The following is a 24,280-nucleotide window of genomic DNA, read 5'->3' as shown; positions in this document are numbered from 1 at the left end:
GAAAATTCTGCTGGTGCATTAAAATCTTCAATTAAGTATTTCTTTTGGGGTTCGTTAGAGTGGAATTTCTTCTGTCCAATACCTGATTAAAAGAAAGGTACTGTATGACACCCACACACACATACACATTACCGGTGCTATTCTATAATGCCTTTATATTAATTTTTTATTCTCAAGTATATCAGCAAGCAAGTTCAAATGTTGTTTAGAGGGAACAGTCTGAATTCAATCTGTAACTCTAAGTTTTACCTCTCTGCATTATTATCTTCCAGCTTATTGTTCTTGTTTTTCTGAGATTGGTAAGCACTGCACTTTGTTAACTATCGTTAAAATTAACACTATATGATGATCCAAAATTTTAAGGCTAGTAGTCCTATCCAAGCATAAAGACTTACTGCAACAGACAAAGACACCTTAAGTACATGCTTAGCTTATCCACAGATTATATATACCCTTACACACAGTAGCAAAGTCACTCCAGGGAAGAAGGAGAACAAAATGCAGTAATAGAACTAATACAGAAGAACCTCAAAGGGAAATAAGCCATGTGATGTCACCAATGTTTTCATACCTACCCTTTTACCTGCATAGATTTATAGACTTATGATTCTAATAAGATGAACAGTCAGATTCAAGTCAGTAATTACCTGGTAGAGCAAATTAATTTATGAACATTTAAAAGTGAACGTTTATAGCATTGTGTACCAAACAAGAACACTTTCAATACAAATAAGCTTCTATTAAAATAGTTTTGTACTACCTTACTCTGACCAGCAGGGAAAGCAAATTAGGTTTTAAAGAGACGGACAAATACTGGTTTGTATCATCATCTGATAAAGCTCAATTCCATTTCTTTCTGCTTTACAGGAAGTCAGGAAAAACCCCACCACCAATCCAAAGCCATGCAAATTTCCACAAACATAAATAGCCACAGGTCCAGGAAAGACAAATTATACCTTCTGGAGAATTTAGCCAAGATGTATAAAACATATCCACAGTTGAGAAGGAAGATAATGTTTGGAGTGAACAAAAAAGAAAAGAAAGCTCTGTCTTTAGCAAGTATCTGGACGGACTTGGGCTCAGCCTGCAGCACCATACATCTACCTTTTACTACAAAAATGGCTGTTGCTAAGCATGGAAAAGAGGGAGAAGAAACGGCACCACTTGCTGGCCTCCTACAGGAGAACAACCTACAAGCCTGTTGACCTGCTGCTTCATGGAGTACCTCTACTGTGCACTTCAGGAGAGAGCTAACATTGTAATGTAAGCCTTATCTCCTGAAGCACCTTTCTGAGAGCAATGGGAGGAACAAGAGCATTTCCCTTTCTTCTTACTGAAAGGAAAAAATGTGAGCAATAGATCATCTCCACAGGCATTCAGTGTATAGCAAAGACTCTTCTTCCACCAGTAAGGAGGTCTGATGACTGGTCCTTCCACAGCAATAGTATTTACTGGGTAGGAGAGGACTGGTGATGTCAGCAGTAAGAGAGGAAACTGACAGGAATGCAGTATAAGCCCAATCCTTCCAGATACTTACCACAGGCCAAGACGTAGTGCCTAAATGCTACTATTGGCTATCAACTAGACCTTGCCATTCACTTTTATAGCTACTGAAGGAGAAGAGGACTCAAGTCTTCAGTCTGAAAAAGGAAGGAAAACGTCAGGATTAGAAGATACTAAAAAGAGTTTAAAAAGAAATGTAGCATGCAAGAAATTTTTCTTTAGTAATTCTGGAAACCTTTTTTGCTCCCATATAACCAAATGGTCTATGTCAAAATAGTTGGTATACAGAGCAAACATATATAGTCTCTAAGAGAACTTGGTATAACACACACACACCACAGACTATATACCAATTACTGGGAGGTATTACTGAAAGTTTAATAAACTCAGTCAAGAAGAAATTATTTGTTGCTTGTGACCACTCTCCATACAGCCTCTCTGTGAGGTTTACTCCTTCTGCAATTAACTAATAAAAATGCGGCACAAGCTGTATCAGACTCACATTATCTCCTGAAAAAATATTTGGAATACTAGAACAAACACGGAGACAGGAAAATAACCAAGTCTGAAGATTTTGTCATTCTTTGAAAACAAATAGAAAATACCAGCATGAGAGAGCAACCAAGCACACAGTGCATGTGCAGATGCCTAAAACATCAAAAAATTGGAAAGCTTTCAAAACACAGTTCTCCAAATAAATTACACAGCCTTTGAGGCTGTGCTGCATCAAACTGATATTTTCTAGTTATAGCAGGCTAGAGAGTTACAGCTGCTTCCCTTTGGAGTTTGATGTTGGATACCCAAACTGTTGTTTCTCTCTGAATATTCTTCTTGCTGTGTCCATCACCCTCAACTTCTCAGCAGCAGTGGAATCTCAAGTTTTAGGGTATGCTGTCATGCACCTTTCTGCCCTGTGAGGATATCAGTGTAATGTATTCTGCTTCCATATCACCCTTTCACTTTTTTTTTTTTTTTTTTTTTTTTTTTTTTTTTTTTGAGTCAAATGCTGTAGAGATACATATTGAACTGGATCAGTGATCTAACTTTATTTCATTTTGAAAGGTAATTTTTTGAATCCTGTTAATTCACCAGAGCCCCAGCTGTCTATACAGCTTCTTCAAACAGAACTATTGGGAGGGAGGCAGAGTGGGAACTTCCTAGCCAGCACTGTCACCTTCTGAAAGTCACATGAACCCACAAACTTGGACACTTAAAAGAGTATCAGAATACAGTCTACAAACTCTTGGGTTTTTTTTAATACTATGTAGAAATCAATATCAAATGAGAAGAATCATGTCAGCGTTCAGGGGGCAAGAGGTAACAAGTTTGAACACTTTTTGATATGAAGCAATGCTATTTTTGTACCAGATGCTGGATATGGGAAAGCAAGTCTGAAGCTGCTAGCTTTACTGCATTTAATCACAGAATCGTTTAGGTTGGAAAAGACCTTTAAGATCATTGAGTCCAACTGTTAACCTAGCACTGCCAACTCCACCACTAAACCATGTCCCTAAGCACCACTTCTATGCGTCTTTTAAATACCTCTAGGGATGGTGACTCAACCACTTCCCTGGGTGGCCTGTTCCAACACTTGACAACACTTTTGGTGAAAAAATGTTTCCTAATATCCAATCTGAACTTCCCCTGGTGCAACCTGAGGCCATTTCCTCTTGTCCTATCACCCAACACCCACCCTGCTACAACCCCCTTTCAGGTAGTTGTAGAGAGCGATAAGGTCTCCCCTCAGCCTCCTTTTCTCCAGACTAAACAACTCCAGTTCCCTCAGCCACTCCTCATAAGACTTGTGCTCCAGGCCCTTCACCAGCTTCATTGCCCTTCTTTGGACATGCTCCAGCACCTCAGTATCTTTCTTGTAGTGAGGGGCCCAAAACTGAACACAGTACTCAAGGTGCGGCCTCACCAGTGCCGAGTACAGGGGGACAATCACCTCCCTGCTCCTGCTGGCCACACTATTTCTGATACAGGCCAGGATGCTGTTGACCTTCTTGGCCACCTGGGCACACTGCTGGCTCATATTCAGCTGGCTGTTGTCCAACACCCCCAGGTCCTTTTCTGCCAGGCAGCTTTCCAGCCACTCTTCCCCAAGCCTGTCGCGTTGCATGGGGTTGTTGTGACCCAAGTGCAGGACCTGGCACTAGGCCTTGTTGAACCTCATACAATTGGCCTCGGCCCATTGATCTGTTCTCAAGAATATATTGTTCAGTCTATACAATTAGGTGAGGATCAGCAGTAAAACTGCTAGACTTTTAACTCACAGTTATTTTATCAGTTGAAAACTGTGCATCAAACTCCAATGATCTCTGATACTTCAGAACTTACATAAGTTCAAAATTCAGAGCTGCATTAGTCTTAAAATACCTGGAACATGTTTAAGAATAGGAAGCTCAGCTGCTGCAGAAGCGAGCAAAAATTTGGTGTTACAAAATGATTTCTGTCTCCCCAGCTTACACACAGCACGATAGCATTTGCATTATCAATAAAGCCATCTAACTTTGCATTCAGAACCCACAACCCAGATGAGCTGCTGACTGTGGGGTTTTTTCAAGTCATTTTAGATAAAAAAATTAAAAGAAATAAGAATATTTGTTATTTAAACCCCCTCACTTTTCAGACTTGATGGGGGAGGAATGCATTTGCAGACACTTCCACATTTCATCACAAAATTCTACCCAGTTCATTGCCAAATTACTGTTACAATAGCTTGTGACTTAGTTTTTTACAGAAGTTTCTCTAATTTCTTGTTTTCTTTAAATGAGTAAAAACCTTATTAGCAATGCAGTAACCTAGTAGTAAAGCACCAAATCACATGTCAGGAAACAGAAATAATGAGTGACAGTCATTCTAAAACTTTCATTAAATCAAATCTTAGCATGTTGTTGAAACAGCACCAATCTGTAAACCTTCTTCCAGTAATACCAAGAGAGTTTTATAATCTGATTAATGCAAGCCTCCAAAAGCTCATACTCCTATCACATCAAGATTAAAGGCTTCAGAGAACAGCAGCTATTAAAGGAAACTCAGAAGTAAAGAAGGAACCCTTTAGTAGCATCCTCAGCAGAAGCCATTGCATTTAAAACTATCACTTCAGTGATAATTTTATCAGTATTATTTAACAGATACCTTCTTCCTCTGTGACCATTATCTCTAAAACAGAACTGATTTCAGGCTGCACAAATTGATGAGGAAACATCTAATGTTCAGCATAAGGACAGCCAAATGTGTCCATATGGACTTCAGTATTCAGACCTGTAGAAGTCAGTGCCCAGCTCATGGGCTGACTATGCCTCTCTCGCACAGGAAGAAACAAACCCCAGAAACAAGATTGCTTGTTTGCATGACTGTGACCCCACAGCAGTACATGTGGGACAGAAGGAAGAACAAAGCCTATGAAAGCCACTAAAAGTAATCTAGTTAAAAACTTAAAACAGTTACCTTCCATCTGTAGCACTCCTCCTGGGTAATTCATTGGACAAACAGCTGGGGCTCTGTGCAGACAAACTGCTAATGCTGGTACCTCAGCTGAAGCACACGTTCGATTAGCTCAGGTTTAGTCTAATGCTTTCCTTGACTCCCTGCTTCGAAAGTTTTTGAACACAGGTGGAACTGATAAGAACTCACTTCAGCCACTCTGTATGAACATGTTCCTGCCTCTTTGTAGTCATTAATTCTTGTAATAACCTTTCAAAGATACCCACTAAGATCTCAAGATGCTTGTGAAAGTTCTCATTTCCTTTGTTGGTTGAGATTCACAGATCTCCTAGAGTTATTCTTTCTTAGTTGCAGCAAAAATAACACTTTCCACTTACAGCTCCTCCCAGCACATCCAAATCTGTCACTGTGGGAAAAAGCTCACTGACCATACAATGGATATTCCACATCTTTCCCTCATCCCAGGTTTTTACAGAGATTAACCAACAGCATATCCTATGACAAGTCAACGTTGCAAACCCCAGAGAACCTCAAATCATAACGATGTTCCAATCTTCACTACCTCGAACAAAGCAACATTTTCCCTGGTGCAGTAGTTTTGAAGTTAAACATTTTCGGGCCATTCCAGTTGCCACAGTGGCTTATCAATAGACTTTTAGAATACTGTTTACATTCAAAATATCCCTGTACTACTCCTAGCAGACCCACAGTAACTATGCTTTCAGGGTGTTGATACAGTATACTGCCAAGTAAAATCTATATCATTTCAGAACAAAGTAGAGAGCTGAATCACATGTACAGCACAAAGGTCCCATATCAAACACTACCTGAATTTCTCTGGATTCATTAATGGTGTGTAAACATTACAGCAATAGCCTAGCTTATTAGAAGTCTATGAGGTTCAAAGTTCTCTTGCTTGTCTCACTTAAGTGGGTCCTTATCTTCAAAGTCAGCGACTTGCAAATATTTTCACTTTAAAGTTTTGCTAACATAGCATAGCTGGTGTTATTTCTATTTATCAAAATGAGATAACTACTTAGCAGACTAAGTTTGCCTATAGTCCACTCACACTGAAGATTTATTCTTCTTAAAATTAAAACCAAAGTCCCAATAGTTATGTTTAAAATAGAACATAATTCTGTTCCTCTCTGCTCTCCAGACTTCCAAGAGAAGGATTCAGACAAGAGAAGCAGCTTTTCCAAGTATTCAGCCTTCTACCACTATACTTAAACTATTTTTTTTTCTCCGAGAGAGTAGGCAACGTTGTCAGCAATCCTTGTTTCCAGTGGTAACTGCCAGATAATCGCAGGTAAAATACTCTCAAGTATCCATCACTAGAGATTCCTGAGCTGTAAATACATCTATCAAAGCCAGTTTGTTCATCACCACTGGAACAAAGAAAATACTTGCTATCCCATCACTTCTCAGTGCTCTAGATTAAATTTGTGACACAGCAGTCTGAAGATAATAAGAATTCCGTTAGAGAAGACACAGTAAAAGAAACTAGGTTTTATTTCAAGATTTTTGACCATTAATGAACATTGCCTGGTTACCTCCCAGACACAAAAGCACCATTTGTTCCCATCAAATACTTCAGGGGCTAAAGAAAGAAAAAAAAATGAATGACTCATTAAGTTTACTACCCTGCAAAGTGCCTATTTGCTTGAGACACAAATTAGATTCTCAAGATCTACTTGAAAGTCATAAGTTTAAAGCAAAAGAAAACAAAACAACAAACCTAAACACAAAAATAACAGAACCCCATAATTTTCAATTGCGTCATCATTGACCACTCTTCTAACAAAATGCCCCATGTTACCTACATCAGTGCTGGCCATATCTGTGATGGTTGTTAATTCCAGAACACCGTAACCATGGCTGTTAACAGCATAAATATTGCTGATCTCTTATGAATTGTACTTTCAGTGACAAGCCCTCACCAAAGGTATTGTGTTCTATTGTATTTTATTATATTATATCGATTGCTCAGTGGAGGTTTCTGGGTCATCCCTATACTCTTTTTATTCCCCTTGATCAAGTGTAAAAGAAGTATTGTAAAACAGACTTTCTAATTCTTTTTTTTTGCACTTTCTGGAAATCTTACAACTGTGAACCTGTTTCAGGGGAGATGGATCAGACACCTATATACATTGTAACCAAGACCATTAATTTCTGTACAACAACTATACATATCACTTCAAAATACTATTTGCTACTCATCTTCCTAATATGGCAGCTTTGTACTTGAAAAGGCTGACTGGAATCCAAACAAGAGCATTTTAATAAAAGGGATCAGTCTTGAGGTGCTTCCCAATATTACATGGTTTCATAAATAACACCTACTAAATAGAAATCTCACAAAGTTTCAAAGACTTAAGGATACACTTAAAATAATTCACATGAGCATACTAACCCCTTTCAGATGGTGCCTCAGTGTGAGCAAGTGGATCAAATTTAGATATTTGAATATGAATAGACTCTATGAAGAAACACTTTCTCTGGTATTCTTCTAGACTATTTATAACCTATACCGACATAGGCTATCTAAATAAGAAAATGAACTTCAAGCATCTATGTTTCCCTTCCAACAGCCAATATTCGGGAAAGGAATAAAAGAAAAAGAGAATCCAATTAATGAAAGAATCTGAAATAACTTTATGCAAAAGCCTAGAAACAGGTCTTTTAAAGAGATTTAGCAGGGAAAAAAACCAAAACAACCAGACAAACCTTGAGTTTTTTCTGTGAGTAAAACTCAAGCTGTAACAGTAGATGTGCAATAAAAAGTTGTAAAATCAGCATCTTCAAGAAATGTTAGGGTACTAAGCAAATGGGGAGGTCAGATCTACTATAACTACATTAAGATCCCAAAAAGAAAGGGATTTTCCAAGCAGAGGGGAGGGAAACATGAGACACACAGATAAAGCCATTTCTTATCCATCATCCTGGGAGGAGGCTAGGGGGTTGAAGAAAGAGGTATCTTAAATAACAGTAATAAGAGCAACAATGTAATAAATAAAGTTATTTGATAACTTAATTGCTGAATATTCTGTAAAATGACCAATTTAATCTGCCATTGAAAGAGTGCTCATCTGCAAAGGTACTTGGTTAATGACATCATCTACAGATGCCTTCACTACTTCTAGATACAGAAGACACTACCTAGTTTCTTTTTTACCTGTTTGAAAGGAATTGTTGCACTGGTTCTGTCCATTGTCACTTGTCTAGACTTATCTTTGACAAGGAAGCAGAAGTGTGACTCAGGGCACATAATACACATACATTTTTCATATGCTACACACTAGCAGATTATGGGTTTCTGTGGCCAAATAACAAGCTGCCATCTAACAAAATAGTTTGGATGGCATCTGAAACATGACTAAAATGCTCAAAAGCATGTTGCATATTTTTAAATTTTGTTAAGTATTGCACACTTACTGAACATAGAAAAAAGAAGGAAAACATGGTCAGGACTTGACAGATAAACTAGATTACAGATTTACAAAACTTTAGATAGCATTCAGAGAAGAAGGCGCTATCTGCACGTTTCACACCATGTCACAGGGGAGGCAAGTTATCCCCACTTCTACCAGGGGTCAGTTTATTGCAGCTGACTGTGCACACTTGGTCAGTCACTTCATATGCTTGGAATCAATACTCCAGGTTACTTCATGCACTACTTTGTACTTGACAATACAATGAAGACATTTTAAAAGCATGTTAATTGTAATATATATTGTAATTTATATTACAATTAATATATTACTATATATAATACATAATAAAGATATAAATTGCAATTAATATCCAACTCTTTATGACAACTGAGGTACTCACTTTTGGTCACTGTCATAAACTATCTAAGAAACAGTGGATCTTCTTGCATTTCATTTTTATTCATAAAACATAAGAGTCAACTTAGCTCCCCTACTTTATAAGCATCAAAATTATAAAATATTATATGACAGAATGAAATGTTTTAACATACTGAAGATGCATACTCTCATAGCACCTGTGGAACAGGCTACAACTGCTAAGTAATTCAACATTTCACTGAGGATACAGTTGCCAAAGCAGCCATTTCCACTAATTCAATAGTCAGACTACATTTTTGCCAGCAAATGTATACAGCTTAATAGTTAAGTTCTTCAGTACCAGCTTCTAAGTAAATTCTGACATTTAAAAAAATATTTTTACTTCTTAATGAAAACAGTAATATTGATTTTTATTCAGTTCTGCTCAGTTCTCCCCACTACAAGAGGAAGCAGGTTTAAGTGAGTATCTATTTTTGTAACTATTTTGGTCATCCCACAAAAGAACCGTAGATCCACACGCAATCTTGCCACATGCCTATATGTTAATGTGCTTTTACCCTTCAGTAGTGCTCACCTTTTATCAACTATGTTAGCCTGCGGGCTAACAGAAATGCCAAGTTAGGACTGTTGAGTATCCTACATAAATGTAATACAATTCCAAAATACACAATTAAGGAAAAATAGTTATCATTGTTTTACTTAGAATGAAAAGATTCTAGTAACAGACTGAACACCTTTATCAACAGATGAGCAGAGTGCAACAGAATTAAAAAAACCCAAAACTTCAAGACAGTTAATGTATCTGTCAACACAGTAGTTTCATATCTGGTAAAACAGAATTTTCCAGCTAGCAGCTTTGCATCTTTACTGTTAAACTTCACATTCATAAACAGTTATGCAGGAGGACATTAAAGAAAAAAAAACCAACCCACTTCTACTCACTAAAATCAATACATTTCTGAGGAGAGGAGAAATTAAAATCTGCGGTTATACAATTATGCAAGAATGACAAAATGGCTGAATAAGCATTGTTTAAATATTTTTAGATATTAACAATCTAAGCTAGTTGACAACTTGTAAAGAATTTATACAAAACTTGGTTTTAAAATTAACAGAAGTTTTGTATTGATAAAAATGAGCCTTCTGTGTGACACTGATCTATCAACACATAGGGATACGTTCAGCAGTAAAACTGAAAAGTTCATTGTTAGAACTCAGATGAACACTGAAGTCTATTTGATAGTACCCATTAGAAGTTACCCTTCGGGAAGCTCTTAAGGCTATGTGCTTATCTTCCATTTGTTTTAAGGATGTTTCGCTGTACCCTGAAAGTGTTGGTTTATATTTCACCCATCTGTGTTTGTAACTTCCTTCTTAGGTACTCAATAGTAAAAGTTACAGTTGAATTTTCTCCATTATTTCTCTGCCTAAAATGCACATGGAAAGGGTCAGCTATAGCAATCTTTAAAAGATGACTGAGTACTTCTATGTTCCATCACTGAGAATATTCATGTACCCAACAGAGAATGAGAACAGGTATTCTAAAACATTTTTTCCAACAGGCTTGTTCATCTGACAAGTCATCAGGAAATAACATATCAAGACATTAAAATGATGCAAGAATGATATCTGAATTTGGAAAAAGCCACTAGAAAGGGGAATTCTATAAAAACTAGCATGTTGCCATGAAAGCCAGCATCCAATTTTCCACAAGTTCTGCTTTTGAGGGAGGTCCCTGAAAAGAATACCTCTTCAGTAAGTTTGGTTTACTGGGCAATAGTTAATTCTAGTTTTCTGCTAAGAATTTAAAACTCTGAGAGGCAGGGAAAAAAGCCTCCTATAGGGCATCTCTGAAGCTTGGTCAGAAACATTTCTTTCTTTATTTTGCTTCACTTACTTTGGGGGAAGGAGGTGGTAGGGAGGAGGAAAATGTTAAAACCATGAATATTTTCTTAAGCCATTCTTTCTAAAATTAAAAATATAAAGTGTGAAAACAAGTGCTTTGCAAAGATGACTTTGCAATGAGAAGAACACTTCTTATTGAATATTTTGTCATTAACTTTTAGGATTTAAGCTTTGCTTTTTTCCTCTATCTCTCCCCGGCCCCCACCCAAGAAAGAGGAATTGCTTCATCCACTATGTCCTTGAAGAGCAAACCTTAAGTGTTGCCTGTGGACAGAACAATACTATTTTAATCAAAGTTATTTTAAAATCAATACAGACTAGCATGGAAGCATTGACATTCAAACCTATCCATATAAAAGCCATATTATAATTGTGCTTTACAGATATTAACCTAATGTACCTTTCTTACAAAATGTCCATGGCTTCTTCCTCCCAGTACCTCCCTACCCCTTATTTTTAAAACCTAGTAGAGCAAGAAAAAGGTTCAGGAATCAAATGGATAACTTGAGCTGAGTAATCACAGTATCTGTCCATCCAGCAGCAACACTGCTTAAGGAGTTCTCATTCCTACTCCACCCACTGCATTGTACTGGCAAAGTGATTCCAGGAGCTATGTAGTTGGAAAGATTACAGAACTGCTCCATCTAGAAAGTAACAGAATGGGAAAGAGGGTGAATTTTTCCCCCAACCAAACTAGTTCCCTCTTCTGACCCTCCACAAATCATCCTGCTAGCACGTGAAAGGACTACAAAAGGAAAGAGCTAGTTAACTCAGCGCCATGATGGTGGAAATACCGTTGGAACTACAGCCCAGAAATCAATTCTTTCTGGATGATTTTCAGTATGGCATGCAAATTTTTTTCTCTATTCTATTTCTAGAATTCTATCAGCCCAAAGAAACAAGTACAAACAAAAGCAAATAAACTCCCCACCTCTTTTGTGGTCTCACAGTTTTATAAAATCGTGTAAGTCAGGTTTCTTTAGCTATATTAAAATGTTAACTGCTTAGATGGAACTGCAAAGCACGTGCAAAATCTGCAGTCATTTGATTCAGCTGGGCTGTGCGTGTATCCAAACAAACTTTATTTAAATAAAACTAATCCTATGTTACAATGCATCTACTGTATTTTTAAAAGAAGAAAAAGATGGGTATTTGGTGTCTCAACTTGTTTTTTTCCTAATGATATCATCTACCTGCCTACAAGAAGTTTTCTTTAAGAAGTCTTAATGCATCGGGACTTTCTAATCACTTACCGAAATATAGGAGTATGACCAGGCTTTGGTTTGTTCCAAGTAAAGTGCGAAGGAACAGAAAGAAATTGGTCTCCGGGCAAATCTTTTTTCAAGGTGTGCTGAGATCCAGAGCAGTCATCTACTGCAGTTTCAAGGGATGACGATAAGTTACCCTGTTCTTCAGGACAGATATCTATTTTTCCAGATAAAGTGGCAGTCTGATCCTCTGAGGTCTTTCTTGTTTTTAGAGGAATATCAGTCTCTGTACAACACTGAAATGGTGAAAGGCCAGAATTAAGGCCTTGTACGTTATGGATGGAAGTGTTTAGCCACGTGTCTTCTGTTACGCTTCCTCTGGGAGAATGGCCAGGTGATGGAGTTGGAGAATGGTGAGGAGAGAGAGAACCAGCATAGCAAATCTCAGCACTGGAGTGTCGTCGTTTCCCACAGGGGGATGTAGGTCTTGATGAGGGCCTTGATGTTGGTCTAGGGCTTAGCCAATTTTCATCTGTAATACTAGTTCTAGGAGAATGACAGGGAGACTGTCTAGGTGACAAGGCATGCCCAAATCCATAAGGCTGCTGCCAAGATTCATCACTGGGACCTCTTGGAGAACCACCAGGAGATGCCAAAGGAGACCCAAGGGTAAATCGAGCAGCTGCTTCATTTAGCTCCGAGTCTACATCATCATAAACATGGGAAATGGATTCACAAGAGGAAGCATCTGAAAACCAACTTCTGGACGAAATGCTGCTGGCAGGGCTTGGACTAAGGGATGATTCCCTATATGATGGCTCAAGAGGAAGATAGAGATGGTCCCGTGAAGGCCTTTCCATATATTCATTTTCTGTGCCATTTGTGTGCAATTCATCTTCATTGGCTTCAATCCCTTGATGACAGTTAGGTGAAATAGATGTAATTTGAATACTAGGGCACTCAAAGGGTTTGGGTCCACCTAGTGGACTATATTTGGATTCTGGTACCTCGCAAGTTCCTTCATAGTTCTTGTGACTCTGAACTCTTGTAGGTGGTGACAGAGGAGAGGAGTGAGACTGCAATCCATGGCGAGGAATACAAATTGGCTGATTTACAGAGGATGATGGTTGGTCTACATTAAAGATGTATATGGACGCACAGTCATCTGACTCAAGATCTGAAAACAAAATTTAAAAGAGGAACAGAGTCAGAATGCAATACTCGAAAAATGCCATAAAAAATTCCTTTGTTTCCCAGGTATGGCCCGTTTTCAACATCCTAGACATTTCCCATTACACTAGCCAAAGTGTAATTCTTAATTTTAAATTTTCCCCAGCCACATTTACAGCTGAATATGACTACAGCATAGTTTTCTGTCGTAAATCTTGTTTTCAACCAGATTCCACAGTTTATACACATCTTCAGTGGCTGAAAACATAATACACACAGAAAACAGGTTTAAAAATCTTGAAAGGATCTAAACTGGAACACTTAATTCAAACTTTATATTTTGTAACTACATTCCATTCATAATTAAACATTTTCAAACATAATCCATTAAAATTTAATCTTTTTTACATGAATAGGACTATGATACTGTCTATAAGCCCACTAGTCAACACTTAAAAGCACCAGAATATCACATACATAATATTTCTCTCCTTTAACACTAGAAAGCATCTTACAGTGACTCATACTTCAGTCAAGATTATAAACAACTAAAAACATTCAATCAAAAGAGGCCTAACAAAGAATATTATTAAAGATATTATGAAGAATCTTATTTCAAAGGTCTTTTTTGGTTGCTTGAAAAACTCTCAAGTACCCATCCCACAGAATAGCATTTTTCAAGTGCAGTCTCACAAAGTTTGAGCACAAGTTGTTCAGCAAAAAAAAAAAAAAAAAAAAAAAGGCAAACCAAAATATTCTTAGATCTCACTAACTTATCCAAAACACAGGAAATATTCCAAAGAAAAACAAGCAATTGAGAGGGAGTGCAAGTCCAGTTAACAAAATCAGCAGCTTTGTCTCACAGAACTGAAGCAGATTTTCTTGCCCCGCTTCTCAGTATTGAATTAACTGCCAGTATGAGACATTTGTCTGAAACAAGAGTAGAAAACACATCTTTTTTCTTATTTTGTAACCACCATGCTTCCACTCTTGTTTCCTTCCCCTTGTGAAATAGAGCCTTCCCTCTATAATTATATAAAGTAAGTATGCAGGAGACCTCAGGTAAGTTCACTAGTCTATCACCTCCTAGCAGATGAAATTAAATGTACTTGGAACTGTACATTAGACACTGAAACTAGTCTCAAAATCTGCTAACGATATTGTCTCTACAACCCGAGTTATTTGTTTTAATGCTGAATCACTTTGAGAGCTTTTGACCCATCTCTAACATTTAACACCATAATCAAAATTACAGTTTCTAGTGCTTTGCGTGTGGGTTTTTATTTTTTTGAAGTATTTTTTTCAGTAGTAGGGGAATATTATGCAGAAGCATAAATGTTTCTGCAAACTAAAATGCTCCTGTGTCAAATGTGACAATGAGACATCGTGTTCATACAATTATTTTCCAAAAATCCATACTGGATTATATTAATTGCAGCTCTGGGTATTAGCTTTTTTTTAAAAAAAAAACCAAAACGGTTTTTATCCTGAGTATCAGTAGAATATTAATACTTGTTCTAAAATAAATCCAGTCTCTCTCACAATCAGATAAAATATCCATACAGGAAGTCATGTATTTTAGGCCTTTCCATGATAAAAACAATTAGTATGTTATTGTAGTCATTTTATTATCAGTTCCACTAATAGCAATCAGCTTAAAATTAACTAAGACAGAAACAAACAAAACAGCATCTCCTCAGAGACAACAAGGAAGCATTTTCAAATGGAGAGAAAGCATACTGTTACCAAGGAACAGACTATACTCCTCTGACTTAAAAAAAACAAACAAAAACCAAAACAAAACAAAACAAAAACCCAAAACAAAACCTGAAGGTTCATGGGCAGGCAGCAGCTCTATTAGTAATCTATCTATTAAAGGAGGCACAAAATTGCATTTAAGACTAGTACTAAGTAGTTTTATAAGCACTGTGTGATTTTATATATATTACATATAGTCATATATAACAATTGTCCATATTATATTATCAACTACTATTGTATGTGTTATGAGCACAAAGCCAAAAAATTGGTATAGGTTAATTTCTAAATACGCATATCCTAAAAGGATCAAGATACTCAGGAAGGACTATTTTGTATATCATACAAATAGTTAACACAAGCTCACTATGTTGAACACTATCAAAACTGCATTTCCCTATCCTTTCACTAGGATAACAAACATTTTTAAAAACTTTAATTAGGGGTCTTTCATTTTGCTGTTTCCCCATCACAAAACTTGAAATGCAGACAGTAGCCAGTTACAGGTTTTCCACATCTATTGGTATATTCATGTGCAAGATCACAGATGTCCTTGTTTCCTAACTCATTATTAGTATTAGAAATGTAGGTCAAGGGAGGAAAAAAGCAATTATCCAGCTACTCAAAACTTGGAAATGAAAGTTACAGGTACAGAAATTTTGAAATAATAATTAAAACTTCATAGGAAAACAACAGTTGGAAAACTTCGAGTCCTGTGCATAACCATTTACTGTCATTAATGGCTTTACAAACAGTAGCAGCACATTGTTTGTGCTAAAACTCTCACTATTGTAAAGAGCCTTATTTCTCTTGCAGCAACAATCAAGAATTTTAAAATATTTAAGACAATTTGTCCACTTTCAATGTCACTGGGATTTACAAAAAGCAGGTATACATTCAAAATTTAAGCTTCATCAAGCTGAGGTGGAGAGATCAGACTAGCACAGAATTACCAACACCAGCTGGGAAGAACTGGGGAAGAGATGGAGAAGGCAGGAGAGCACTCTTCTGACTCAGGCTTCTTTGGTCCCTCTCCACAACAAACAACTTCTAATGAGTTTGGCACTGTGCTCTCCCATTACCCCTCCCCAGCAGCATACACGCACACACTCAAAAAACAGGAAGCTAGAAACTCAGAGCAAGAACTATGCATCTAACGAACACCAAATCCCAAAAGGATGCTTAAGACTGTGGAAACAATATATTTTGAAGTCTAAATCACCCAAACCATTTTCAGACACGATCAATAAACAGGTAGACTTATTTTAGTTTGCACACACAAAACCTCCCACTTATAGTCATGTGTTAAAATAACCTGTTAGTTGTTCATACAAAGGACTAACTACTAAGATCTTTACAAATCATGTCATTAATTCTACTAGACTATTTACCAATAATTATTTTTGTCCTATTAAAGGCTGTAGAGAGAATCCAATCTGGAAGAGCCCTCTAACCAATTTGAAGGAACTAGTAAACATACAAAGATGAATATAACTTGGGTGAAAGAAATGGGAAAAAAAAAAGAAAGAAAGAAAGAAAAAAACCCCAACAAACCAGCTGACAACCCTTACGATAGAAAGGAGTAAGAATAGTTCAAAAAAATCCAACACAGAGCTTCAAGAAAGCAGAGAGTAAACAAACTCAAGGAAGTCTCACAACAGGCAAGTGCAAGGCAAAAAAGAGTTATGAAGAAGCCCAAATCTGGTTACTTTTTAGGAGAGCTATTACATCCAAACAATCCTATTGGGGGAGGAAAGACTAAAGAAGTGAAGTTGGCCAAGTCATGAGGCCTTCACTGACCATAAAATATAAGAAAGAAGCATTCAAGAAACAGAAACTAGGCCAGATTACCAAGGCAGAGCATAAAAACTATCACAAGCACATGGGGCAAGATGCTAAATAGGATGGTCTTTGTATTTTGCAGTGTCTAAGAGAAGCAGTGCTATTCGCATCAAAAGCCTGCTATGACTCTGAAAAGGCAGGTGTGTTAAATGCTTTTTATTTAGTAAAGTCAACTGAGTAAATTGCTAACAATGTTAATAGCAATGCAGAGTAAAGAAAACTGGACTAAATAAAAGGTTAAAAAGTGCTGAAGGATTATAGGCCAGTAAGTTTAACTTCAGTTTTAGAAGTAGTATTAATAGTTTATTTGTTCCAGTAAGCATTTAAAAGGAGACAGGGAAACAAAACAAGAAGTCAATGTTGGCTAAGAACAAAACTGTGTCAAACAAATGGTGTTTTACGATCAAAGGAGGTCTTCTGGATAGCTAGCACAGAAAGAAACTCAGCTTTGTTTTAACTTAAGACTTTTAACACTACCATGCATGGAGAAGCCACTAAGTCTTTAGAAATTTAGTGAAGCCTTCTTCCCCACCCTGCTGAGATCAGGTTTACTGCTGAGGGAACTCAAAAGTTAGCAGATGCTCTATATTCACATAGTGCATATAAGCTATATAAAGCTGCAGACTTCCACTGCAATCTTACATCAGGCATCTGTGTCATCCTTTATCAATGAGAACCAGGTCTGCCATTTTGAATGTACATTTGCTACCGTCTGGAAACAGACTAGTTTACAGAAGCTCCTGTTCAGTATTAAAACAATGCTGGCTCATCCCTTACTAAGCTGCTAACTACACTTCAATGTAAGCTGCCTAACTGGAGAATATAATTAAATAATATCCAGAACAACTGCTCCTAAAGTACATTTTGCTCTCTATTTGCCATATTAGACTGCACATTCAGGACTAGTAATGCTTGCCCACCAGTTGTTCACTCCTCAACGATGTACTGGCACGTGCATATCTGCAGCTGTGCAGTGAGCCAGATTTCTCTGCAGAAGGAAGGTCAATTACTATCAAATGACTGAACACAAGCCCTGTGCCAAAATTATCCAAACCACTTTATTATTCTAGGTTTGTAAGCCCACAAACAAACAGGTTCAGACAATAGGAGTTGTTATAAGGCACTAAGAAAGTGCAACACGATCTAGGTCTTATAAAAATACTACTGCGAAAACAAGATCAGTAATCAAATCCTTTAAATAGCATGAGGAAAGACTTGAGCATTGCCACAGACATCATGTGTATTCTCAGGTAAGTCACATAATCTGCCTCCACTCCCCAACTTTAAAAAGAATTACAACATCTTCTGTTTTTCAGTTCTTTCGTGACAGTTACCATTATCTCTTTCTGAACACAATGGTATTATATAGAATGCCACAGAAATATCTGTAAATAGGAACAAAAACCATATGCAGCTCCATTTTTTCATTTCATTATCCTACTGATTTGCAGCAGTTCATAAAGACCCAATAGTCATAGTTTTCCTTTGTGCACTTAAACAGACAATGGATGAGAGTTCTTGTTGGTACACTACCGCACTAAAGTTCTATAATTGGGTATTTAACTCCAGTTTTCCGTTGCAAGCTGTAAGTTCTCCAGAGACACTTCCTACAAGTTTAAACATCAACTTAAAACACACAAACCCAAAGCCCCCCTAAAAATCCACAGCAATGCATTAGTTTATAAGGCATATAACTGGCCAGTAAGCCACCAAATCTAGTATTAAAAAAGTATAAATTGTGAAAACAATTAAGGTAGCAAGGTGGAGCAGGGGAAAGACACATCCTTATAGACCAAGTTTAGCAACACACAAAACACTAGTGCAAGTTTAAGCTTTCAGAAAAGGATGACTTACAACAACTGTCATTTTATGAAGCAGTTCTTCCTCTTCCATGATTTTGTGCTCTGTTTCATGGTCATATCAGATAACGCAAAAAGGATAAAAATAAATTTTACTTCTGTCAATCATGTACTCTAGAGGCAGCTCTGTTGCGCCCATCAGAATTTCACTCCTTTTCTTTTGTTAAGCAAGAATACTGGAAACGTACAAGAAAAACAATCTTCTCAACAGTGGGGTCTTATCAGTCTCTTCCAAATTCTAGTCTGGATGAGAATTCATTATCCTCAGTAGAAACGCAGAATAATAATGAAGCTGCACTAGTTTAAGCAAGAGAATAATACAGCATGTCAAATGGTTACAACTGACATTGAATAAAATAAGAACATACTGGCTCTCAGGGTGTAACTACATGTTATGTTTTTTTCAGCAGCAACTACCCTCCCACACACATGCATGCACAAAGGGGGAGGGGAAATGAGAAGAAAGGTGTTTTTAAACACAGACGATTTTGGCAATCAGATTTGCAGGGCACTAACGTAAACACCTGTATATATATATATATATATACACATACAACTGACAGGAAAGCAAGCTTTAGGACGTGGGGAGAAACAGGCAACCAGGACAGGAACTGCAGGTGTTTTCACTATCAAATAAAAATGTAACATGCAACTAAACCCTTAGGCCATAGCCTGGTATGCATTTAAACTAGAATGGCTGTCTTCGAGTACATCCAGCTTCACCCTGAAGTAACAGAATTAAGTTCCAAATAGGGAAAGAACAGTCATTAAATTTTATTTGGCATGTAAGAAAAACAGACTAAATAAACACGAAAATCAAATGCATCTGCTCAAGTCAGAAGCATGTTTCAGAAAATTATGTGCTTCTGTTGCAGCAAATGGAGTTAATCTCAGCTGAGGGGTTTTTCCTTCTTTTAAAAAAATGTAAGTTCTCATGATCTTTCATAACAGAGTGCTTTGAGATACATTGATAAAAAGTCATGTACAAAGCAGGTAAAGAATCCAGCTTGTAACTGTAAGGTTCAACAAGAATTAGTCATTCTAAGTTCAGTTACAAGAACAGAAAATAGCAACCGGAAGTGCTAGGCAGTGTTTATACATGTGCCTTCTCCAGCTCTCCTGGTACTTCTGGTTGATTATGAAGCATGTCTTCAAATGAAAACTTTATAGAGCTTGTGGTTTGGTATTTAAGGATTATTCATTAATACTCATAACAGGTTAAAAAAGAAAAATATTTACTGTAATCTGTAAATTCTACAGGCTCCTCTCTGCTTACTTTTTTTCTCTGTGGGTACATCATTCAAGAGGGCACAGTATTTTGCTGCATAATACCCTTGTAGACAAAATGGAAGCTGTTGCCCTCCAGTTTGATGAAGCCTCATTTGTCAATTCAGTGTTAGATAGAAAGTCAGCTTAACACGACCCAGTAGTTCAGAATATATTAAGAAATACACTATGGCCTTTGGGGACATTCTTAAAATGACACAATACATCTGTGGAGCAGTTACTAACATATAGTATTAACAGACTATTTGTCACTGCTATTCTGAAGTTGAAGTATATTATTCTATATGATAGGTTGTTAGAATTTGTGAAAGGACTGCAGCCCTGCAATCCCAGTATTGCATACCAGATGCCTGGTATGTGTAGACATGGGAACTGAGAGAAGACGGAGCACTCCAAAACTGCTGTGTTGTGCCTGACCCACAGGAAGAAGACTAATAGTAAAGATAAGTGAGGACATTAGGCAAATACTGATTAAAGAGAATAGGAGAATTACGTGCTGTAGTTGCGAGCCAAAGGTTTGTCTAGATTCTTGGTACTGCAGGCCAATTTATCATCCGCAACCTAACTCTTCCTTTATGGGGGCAAAACTAACGGACTCCACAAAAGGCTCCCCAGTTATTCAAAGTTCTGGTTTATGCTGTACCTATAAACTGAAATCCTCACCTAACTACCTACATGGATGCCTTTACCACTGATCAACTTCTAACACCAATGAGCTTGCTGATAGCAACCTGCTGCTCTACACAGACACACCTCCAGGTTTACAGTCTGCTCCAGTCCTGAACCAAGCACTGAGCAGAACCCAAGTTGCCAAGATCAGAATGTGTGAGTAGGGCCATAGCAAACAAGACAGGAGTGTGCAAGAAAATGGATATTTTGGTTTACAGGAGAGCATGGTGACATAGGCTAGGGTCTTTGTGAAAATTGGTAGAAAAGGAATGCAATAAGCCAAGGCACGAAGTTTCAGTGGGGGGAGGTTACACAGTAAGAGGGAGACCGAAATGGGGGCATGCCTCTTTCTGTTTATCAAACAGAGCATGACACACAGAGGCAGAGAACTGGTATTGATAGTATCTGAACAAACTAGTTTGGAAACTCTTCACACCTCAGCAAAACTACACTGTATTTCTGCAGCTGTCCTACAACATGACAGAGGGCAAACCATTCCACAGCAGGCAATCCTACCATATAGTTAACTCAGTATTTCAAATCATTAACTTTACAGCTTTTCACCAATATATTTTGCAATACAGCTTTAATGTAGACTTCAGGTGCACAAAACTCAAAGGCTCTGTACATCAGAGGACTGAAATGAGCCAAAATGATAATCTGAAACTTTCCTGTTTTCCCAGCTGCTCACATGAATGTAGGATCAGAAACACCTTGAATTCACTTTGCTAAGATTGACACAGTAAGCATAACAGGCAGAAACAGGAATCACAGCCAAATGAGAAAGGGGAGGCTGAAGCTGAGCACGAACACCGTTTTTTCAGCAACTTTCAGAATGATCACCCGAAATACAAGGGAGACCATATTAGCATGCCTCACAACCGTACCACATGCAAGCCCTGAAACTTTGCATCTCTTCACAGGGTTCTAAATGGCTTGCATTTATTCCAGCAGGAGTGGAGGTTTCACCACATACTGTACCTAATCAGCCTAACCTCCTGCCCCCAGCCAAAAAAGCTAGGCAATTTGAAAGACAGTAGCATTTGCTCTCAAAAGCCTATAATTGACAAATTACATTGATGAAATACAGAGACTCTGACCTAATTTAAAGAAGCTATGCAAAATACAAAATGTTGACAGATTTTCTTAGTGGTTCTTTGGATTAAACCACACATTCTCTTGTGGCCTTGTCACTTGAGTACAGTTATCCCAAATGACACTGTTGAAGCCTTTTGTAATCACACAGTTACTCCATCCCCTCATCTCCTTTGTGTTCTTCATTTAGAGAACAACTACTAGAAAGCATCTAAGATACATGAGTAGCTATAAATCATTGTAGACATTATTAAAGCCCATTATGCAGCCATCAAAAGCAGTGAATCATTGTCACTAATGGTTAATAAATGCACCATGACTGTGTTATCAGCCCGCCATTCTGTTTTTAGAGTATGCTTTCATTTTGGGTATGAAGATGCAAAGGGTTACTCTGTAAAACAACTCTAGTTAGAAGGTAACACTTTGTGCCCTGTCACAGCTACAATCAAGTCACAATTCCATTCCTCTCCAGCATAGTACAAACACTGTTTATCCCTGAATTTATGTTTAAGCAATCTTCCCATTTTTTCTATTTACAAAACTATAGAAAAATTAAATAAATCTGGGATTAAAAAAAATTTATCCCAGAATTTGTTCCTAAAAAGCAGTTAGCAGCTGCTAAAACATGAAGTTTCTCATTAAGCAATGAATTCAAAGTTATTTGCCTCCTGCAATCTTGAATAACCTCATACATAAAAAAAAAGGAAAGATCTCAGTTTGAAAGGACCCAAGAGAAAGTCCAAAGAGGAATATTTACAAGACTTTGAAAATAAGCCTCTCCACCAACCTGTTAAAAAACAAACAGAAAAAATCCAACTCCATCCAGCAATTTTGCTATATTAAAAACATTTCTCATTGTTAGAAGTGGTGACTAATCTTCCAAATGCAGTCTGAGAAGCCATTTTTTAAACTAGCAATTGCTATTAATCTAAATATTAATATGAATAATATGAATCTACATTTCTGGGAGTAATAAATTAGCTGTAAGTACCTGCTCATGTTTCTACCTACAAATGTCTTTTATGCAGCCTCAGATGAAGTTTTTGTTTCTGCTTTAAAAAACAACAACAAAAATGCAACACAAACCCAAACCAGTGTTCTATTTTCATTAATTTATTGCTGAAAGATCATGGGTTTGTAGTCAGATCCCCAGAAAGTTGATTCTTCTCTCCTTCCCCCAGGTACATAAAAATGAGGACTGGGCCTCCCAAAGAAAACTGACAAAAGTATCTTCTCTTCTATCACACCTATCCTCCTTTGTCTGAAACGTAACCATAAGTATTCAGTGCCACTAAGACATTTAATCAGAAGAGCCACGTAAATGATTAAGTGCAGCTGTTCAGTTAACTCATGAGATGTGCAGGCCACAACACAACCCAAAAGACTGCTTATCAACCAGTTCTGCAGTTCTTCAGATTTAAACTGACCTTCCCTGAATGACTTTGAACAGTCCCACAATTTTTTTTAATGTTCTATTTCACCAGAATATTCAGACATAGGTGGACTAAAGGTAGAAGAGAATGATGGCTTGTTAATAAGCTTGCTCCTGCCTTGCAATTTTACTTAGCCTTACTGATCATTTCACTCATCTTAAATTCCACTGTCATTCGAACCCCACATGGCATGCCTGGACAAATGCAAGGACTTGGATGTTGTTTTACAGGCTGGGCTTACTGCCAAATCTGCTCCACGTACTTCCCTGGCCCACTAGGGCAGCTTTAGGCAACAACTCCCGTATTTACGTTACTGCTGTGAACAGCCAAACTGCTGCTTACTATTGATCCAGGCTCAATCTACTCTCATTTCTCACTCATTCACAGCAACATTACTTATTTGGCTACTCTTCAGGTGGGATATGATAAACTGCTTGCAGTAGTACAACACAAACAAAAGGAAAAAGACCATCATGTTTTAAGCAGAGGACTACTTTTTACTTTGAAGAAAGAAAGAGCTTATTCCTAATTTTCAGAAATATGTAAGATAAGAGCATTAGCATAAATGCTTTTGTACCCTGCCCATCTCCCACATCCCAACTCTCAGGATTTGTTTTCATTTGCACTGTGCCCATAATTCAGGTGGAAGGGAACGGGACAGAGTATAAGGTGCGACTACGAATTCACACACAAAGTAAGTGATATTCTGTCAAACTTGAAAACAAATTTGAAACAGGGATCTGTTTCAAATCCCTGGACTACATAGTGACTCACTACACAGTGATTCTCGATGCACTATGCAGCAATCCAAGAACCATATGTCAAACCATAAAAGTTATGAAATTAGATCAGGTGCAACTACAACTGCTTTGCAACAGCACACAAGAGAGTTTGGTATTTTTCCAAATGGTCTCATCCTGGTCAAGCTTTATCCAAACAGGCAAGACTTCATTTAGCCAGCATACTGTGAAAAAAACACAACATACCCAAACGTGTCAGCTTCCCAGGATTACCATCTTAATCTGTTACTCTTAATGGCCAGGCAACTCTGACTCCATTGATACCAGATCTGACTTTAATACACATTTTCCTTTAGTTCTTCCTCAGCATCTCTCTTAAGTTATCTTGAAGTCACAAGGTTCTTGTCAAAGACCCTCTATTTTTGGTCAGATGCAGCTGTTTTGTTTTCCCTCCTCCCCTCGATCAGCAGGTTATATAACCACAGACTATGACTGATTTGCATTGTGTCCCTGCATGTCATCCTTTTACATGCACAGATACCAGCATCC

At 37.6% G+C, this 24,280-nt stretch overlaps 1 protein-coding gene across 3 annotated transcripts in view; it reads right to left on the bottom strand.

Moving 5' to 3' along the window:
• Positions 1–24,280, bottom strand: part of NFATC3 (nuclear factor of activated T cells 3) — a 76,919-nt gene that overhangs the window by 46,584 nt on the left and 6,055 nt on the right. For all 3 annotated transcript variants that reach the window (XM_030025264.2, XM_041125825.1, XM_030025263.2), the window contains exon 2: positions 11,924–13,055. In XM_030025264.2, coding sequence (XP_029881124.1) covers positions 11,924–13,055 — 1,132 coding nt within the window. The remainder of the gene's footprint in view (positions 1–11,923; positions 13,056–24,280) is intronic.

The sequence above is a fragment of the Aquila chrysaetos genome, chromosome 9 (assembly GCF_900496995.4).
Source record: "Aquila chrysaetos chrysaetos chromosome 9, bAquChr1.4, whole genome shotgun sequence".
In the NCBI taxonomy this organism is placed as follows: domain Eukaryota; kingdom Metazoa; phylum Chordata; class Aves; order Accipitriformes; family Accipitridae; genus Aquila; species Aquila chrysaetos.
This window is presented reverse-complemented; position numbering and strand designations above follow the sequence as displayed.